Below are 6,244 nucleotides of genomic sequence, written 5' to 3'. Positions count from 1 at the left end.
GAGATGCAATTTGAATAAATTATTTAAATAGTAGAAAAAGAGAGTAAAACTTAAACCACTAAACTTAGGGAACAAAGAAAGAACATTAAAAACTACTAGTGGAATAAGATGAAGTAACATATTAACATAGACCTTCTAGAATAATTTATTCCTCAGTGGACACTCTAAAAGCCAACTGGGCCTCACAGATAGTCTACAAAGTCTAAGAGGCCATAGACAATAGCCCAAACTATATATCTTGCAAAAGATTTAATGACAATGCAATGTAGAGAAAATGTTACCTGATAAAACCAAATTTAAGCAGTATATATCTCCATAGCCAAGCCCATAACCGGGAATAGAAGGAACAATTCAACCTGACGAGCCTATCTATACTCAAGGACACAAGAGGAACAAACAATTACAGAAAAGCAAATCAAGTGGGAACACACACACACACACACACACACACACACACACACACACACCAATAGAATAACAGAAATCGACAAATTCTCATAATTGATAACTCAGTATCATTTGTGTCAATTCCCCCAATAAAAGGTATGTACTAAAAGAATAGATAAGAACAAATCCATCCTTCTGCTGAATCCTGAATCCAAGAAATAGACCTTACCATTGAGGACAGACATCACCTCAGTCGGTAACAATGGAAAGGACATCTAATCAAATTAATTTTTATAAAGTAATCTAGTGTAAATTTTAACATTTGAAAACAATAGACTTCAAACCAAAACCATTATAATAGGTAGGGAAGGATATTACATGCTCAACTCATTTTTAAATATTTATGCTATGCATATACCACAATTCTTAGCATCTATTACCAAGCACAAGAGCACTGAAATTTGTAAAAGAAACACTAGTATAGCTTAATCACAGGTTGACCCTCACCAATAGACAGGCTATGTAGACATAAATTAAACAGAAAAAAGCTGAAACTATCTTAAATTATAAAAGAAAGAAAACATAACAGATATTTATAGTACATTTCACACAAACATACAAAAGTGTATGTTCTTCTGAGCATGTCATAAAAGTCTTTAAATTTTACCACATAGTCAGATATAAGGCAAGTCTCAATAGAAGAAAACGATAATAACACTATGCATCCTTTCACACCACTATATTATATAATTGGATATCAACAACTGAACCTTAAAAACTTACAAAAAAATGACCACTCACTATTTAATGAAAAATTGGTAAAGACAGAAAATAATAAAGAAATGAAAGGCCTTCTAGTATTAAATGAAAATGGATATACCTATCTTATGAGAGACAATGAAGGTTGTTCTAAGATGCAAGTTCATAGAACTAAGTGCCTACATAAAAAATATTGAAGACGTCTCACACTAGGAACTTAATAGAACACCTGAAAGATTTAGAAAAAGAAAGAAGAAATCACACCAAATAGGAGTAAATAGTAAGAAATCATCAAACTCCAGGATCAATCAATAAAATAGATGCAATGGCATAAAAATACCAAGAATTAATGAAAAAAAAAAAGAGTTTGTTTTTTTTAAGGAAATCAATAAGATTGAGAAACAATTAGCCAAATAAAATAATAGGCAGAGAGAATTTCAATTAGCAAAATTAGAATTTAAAGGGGAATATTATAACAGAAAACAAGAAAATCCAGAGAATCATGAAGACCTATTGTAAAAATCTACACTCAACCAAATTGCAAAACCTAAAATAAATGGATAGTATATACTACCTACAAAAATTAATTCATTATTTCATAAGCAATTTAAATGGATCAACAATACATGTTGAAAAAGAAATAATAAATAAGTACATAAAAAGATTTTAGAACTGATTTAGATTTAGAATTCTACTAGCCTTTCAAAGAAGAGAATAGTTAATACCAATACTCATCAAATTATTCCATAATATAAAAACAGAAGGATAGTTGCCCAGTTTTTAAAACCATGGTGACCTTGATTTCTAAATCACAAACCACAAATTTCAACAAAGAAAGAGAATTATAGGCCTATTTTCCTCATGAACATAGTTGCAAAAATTCTCGATAAAAAATTTCAATCTGAATCCAAGCATATATGAAGATCATCCACTATGATCAAGTAGACTTCAGTCTAGACATATAGCAATGGTTCAATATACATAACTTAATAAATGAAATCCACCATATAAACAAATCTTCAAACAAACAAACAAACAAACAGTCTTCCCATTTGAGGCAGCAAAGGACTTTGGCAAAATCAACACCCTTTCATGACAAAAGTCCTGGAGAGATTAAGGATGCAAGGAACATAATCACCATAATGGTAGTTTATAGCAAGCTCATAGAAAAGATCAACTTATATGGAGGGAAACTCAAAGTACTCTCACAAAAATCAAGAACCAGTGAATGCAGTCCCTCTCTCCTTACATATTCATTATAGAACTTGAAGTCTTAGCTAAAGCCAGAAAGCAACCAAAGGAAATCCAGGATACACAAAGTGTAAAGGAAAAAGTCAAAGTATATTTATTCAAAGATGATAAAACCATGCATAAGTGACCTTTAAAATTGTATTGGGAACCTCTACAGTTGACAAACAATTTAGCCAAGGAGCTGGATAAAAAAAAATCAACTCAAAGACAAATAGCCTTTCTATATATATTTAGAATACAGACTAAGAAAAAAATCATGTAAACAGCCGCCCTTCACACTCTGCTTCCAAGCCCATCATAGCATGATCAACTTATGATTGTAACTGATTGTGACTGGTAGATCCTGAGGGAGGAGGAAAGGCTGAATGGCCAGAGAAGGAAGAGATCTCAGGGGGCTGTCTCAGTGAACACACATTAGACTTCATGGTTAGAGGAGAAAATCCATTGACATATAACACTAAGGTGTTGGGGTTTTGGATTTCTGTTTGTTTGTTTTTTTGGTTTTGTTTTTTGTTTGTTTGTTTGTTTGTTTTGTTTGTTTTGTTTTTTGAGGAATCCATATTTACTTAGTTAATGCTGCTTTCTCTGCTATGTCCACTGTCATAGGTGTCTTGTGTTTGTATTGAAAGTCTCTGTACAAGATGCAAATTCCCTAAAGTTGGGAAAGATGGAGAGACTGAATCTCATTCAGCTGTGTAGTCACCATGATGTTTTAGCAGGGATTACAAATAGGTACTCAGGGAGCTAATTCTATTCCTTCTCAAGTCTCTGATGGGATTGAAGACCAGGTAGTTTAGTTTTACAATGAAGCTTAGTTGTTTAGGTATTAAAGTGTTTTAGGTCTAGATAGATGGTTTAAGTTGATAATGATGAGGTATGATAGATATTGATTTACATTCAGAATTTTAGACTCATCAAGATAGGAAAGATGTTTCCTTCAAGTTTGCCAAATATACATAGCCAAAACACTATGAATGTAATAGCTATATATAATTCGTGATTGTTTCATTGTTCCTCTTGCTGTAGGTAGTTTACTGTGTATATGTGTAATACTATAAATGCATATGTAAAAATATTTAATGAAAAATTGTGGAAAAAAGGAACACTGGAAAATATACTCAATGAAATCTTGAGAATTAAAAATAAAAAGATGCTCTAAGGTATTTTATTAATTTTCTTAATTACTGATAAGGAAGTTTCCAGCCCATTGTGGGTAGTGCCATCCCTGAGCTGGGTTCTATAAGAGAACACGCTGAGCAAGCTGTGGGAAGCAAACCAGTAAGGATCCCGCCATGTGGAGTTTCTATCCTGACTTCCTTTTGTGATAAACAGCAATGTGGAAATATAAGATGAATAAACCCTTTCCCCCACAATTTGCTTTTTGGTGATGGTGTTTTGTTGCAGCAATAGAAACCCTAACTACGACACGTAGCTCTATTTTTAATGAAAATCTGTCAGTTTTTTTTTTCATCATTTGATTCCAAGTATCATGAACTTGTCCACATTGAGACTATTTCTTTAATCATGAACTATAACACATATCCAGATATTTAGATCTAAGAAGAGGCAACTCACATTAAAGTCATTTTTCTTTTCCTGAAAAGTAGACCATCTCTCTCTCTCTCTCTCTCTCTCTCTCTCTCTCTCTCTCTCTCTCTCTCTCTCTCTCTCTCTCTTAAAATGGGATTAAATTAAACTTCAAAACAAAGTTTAGAGTACACACTTTAATTCCCCTGGCACATAAGCATAGCCCTTAAAAAACTACTTGGTTTGTGAAGAAATTCAGAATACACAAATGTAGAAAACTGCAAATAAATCACATTATAGTATATTTAAACTTGAATGACACAATAGAGAAAAAATACAGTTAAACTGGTAACAAAAACTTCATAACATGAAACTTCAATATTAGAAAAATACACCAGTATTGTAGGACATATTTAGAATCTAAACCAATAATTTTATTATTAGGCTATGCTACAAAAATGTCAGATTATTTAACAAACTGATGCTATTGCTTAATGTAAATGGTAAAATATAAAAAACTGCAACTATGAAAAGTATGTTTGTGTACATGTGAGACACCTTCTTAAAGCCACCTTTTGTTTCTGAATCTGAACAGGGCTTCTTTGACATCCTTGTTTCTTAGGCTGTAAATAAGAGGGTTCATCATGGGAATAATGAGGAGGTAAAAGATTGAGGTCATTTTGTCTTGGTCTAGAGAGTAGGCAGAACTTGGTCTGAAATACATGAAGAGCATGGTCCCCTGGAAAATCCCAACTGCAGTCAGGTGGGAGGCACAGGTGGAGAAAGCTTTGAACCATCCACCAGTAGAACTGATCTTTAAGACAGATGAGATGATGTAACAGTATGAGACAAGCACTCCAGAGATAGTGCTCAGCTCAATGAATCCAAAAAGAATGAATAATACAAGCTCATTAACCTGCGTATCAGAACAGGAAAGAAGTAAGACTGGAGGTAAATCACAGAAAAAATGATTTATCTGAGTAGAGCCACAGAAACATAAGCTGAATGCCAGCGAGGTATGTATGAAACCATCTATAGTTCCCAGTAGGTAAATCCCAGTTAAGAACTGATAACAAACTCTACTGGACATGTCCACAGCATACAGCAGGGGGTTGCTGATGGCCTTGTACCTATCAAAGGCCATCACCGCCAGCAGCATGCACTCAACATCTATAAAAACAGAGACAATCAAGAGTTGGAGAAAACAGCCAACAAAGGAAATTGGATTATTTTCTGTAAGAAAGTCTATCAGCATCTTTGGTCCAACTGCAGTGGAATAGCAGAGGTCAGAGAAAGAGAGGTGGCTGAGGAAGAAGTACATTGGGGTGTGAAGCTGGGGATCCATTCTGATCAAAGTGATCATCCCAAGATTTGTTAGCAGTATAGTGAGGTAAACAAGCAGAAACACTGTAAAAAATACTCCTTTCATCTCAGGTTTGTTGATAATTCCCAACAGAAGAAATTCAGGTACAGATGAGCAGTTTCTCTTGTCCATTCTTCTGTGTTCATGACCTAAGTAGTTAAAAAGGCTTATTAAGGACTTTTAGGGTTTGATTTTTTTCTGGATACATGATGCAGAAATAATAGCAATGTACTAGTTATCCAATCAAACTAAGAAAATAGCTAATAAAAGGTACAGTTTTAATGTGGTATAACCATGGAAAAGTAGTCACAGAGAATATTTAAACTAAATTTTATATATCTTTGTCTATGTCACCTGGCTATCTGCCTATCTATCTATATTTCTAACTCATGATGTATCTGACTTACTCTATCTCCGTCACCCGTTATTCAGTAGCATATTTGAATAAGCAATGATAATCTATGATAAACAATGGTATAAAGGAAATGACAAAGTATAGACAAACCCTAATATAAGCTGTATTTTATATGTTTTCATTATAGACTCTTAATTCCTACATTATATTTTTATACTACTCACTATAATATGTATATATGAATCAATTAATATTATCAGACAATAAATGAGTACAACTGTGGTACTATTTCAGATTCTAAATTCTTTGCATAAAAATGAAACACAATTTATTACAATTTCTATTACTCTTCACTTCGGATTTTCTATCCTCTTTTATTACTTTTGCTCAACTACAAAACTTTTGCAAATCAAACTAGAATTGGCCAGAAATGTGATGACTTATTACTGAAAATATTAGTATAGCTCTTAAGCTGGAATTTTTCATTTAAACATGAATAAAAAGCTTTTGTGTCCAGCGTTAGCATAAGCAGTCCAAGTGAACATTGTGAGATTTCTTTGTGTTCCATTGTTTTTGCCTAAAAGGGGAGAGAGAGAGAGAGA

General features: G+C 33.2%; 1 protein-coding gene across 1 annotated transcript; it reads right to left on the bottom strand.

Moving 5' to 3' along the window:
* Positions 1 to 4,486: 4,486 nt before the first annotated feature.
* Positions 4,487 to 5,419, bottom strand: LOC127207391 (olfactory receptor 5W2-like). Its single transcript, XM_051166783.1, has one exon. It carries the CDS (start codon positions 5,417 to 5,419, stop codon positions 4,487 to 4,489), a length of 933 nt encoding a protein of 310 aa, XP_051022740.1.
* Between the last annotated feature and the right edge of the window lie 825 nt (positions 5,420 to 6,244).

The sequence above is a fragment of the Acomys russatus genome, chromosome 24 (assembly GCF_903995435.1).
Source record: "Acomys russatus chromosome 24, mAcoRus1.1, whole genome shotgun sequence".
Lineage (NCBI taxonomy): Eukaryota > Metazoa > Chordata > Mammalia > Rodentia > Muridae > Acomys > Acomys russatus.
The sequence above is the reverse complement of the archived record's forward strand: the minus strand, read 5'-3'. Positions and strand labels throughout refer to the sequence as shown.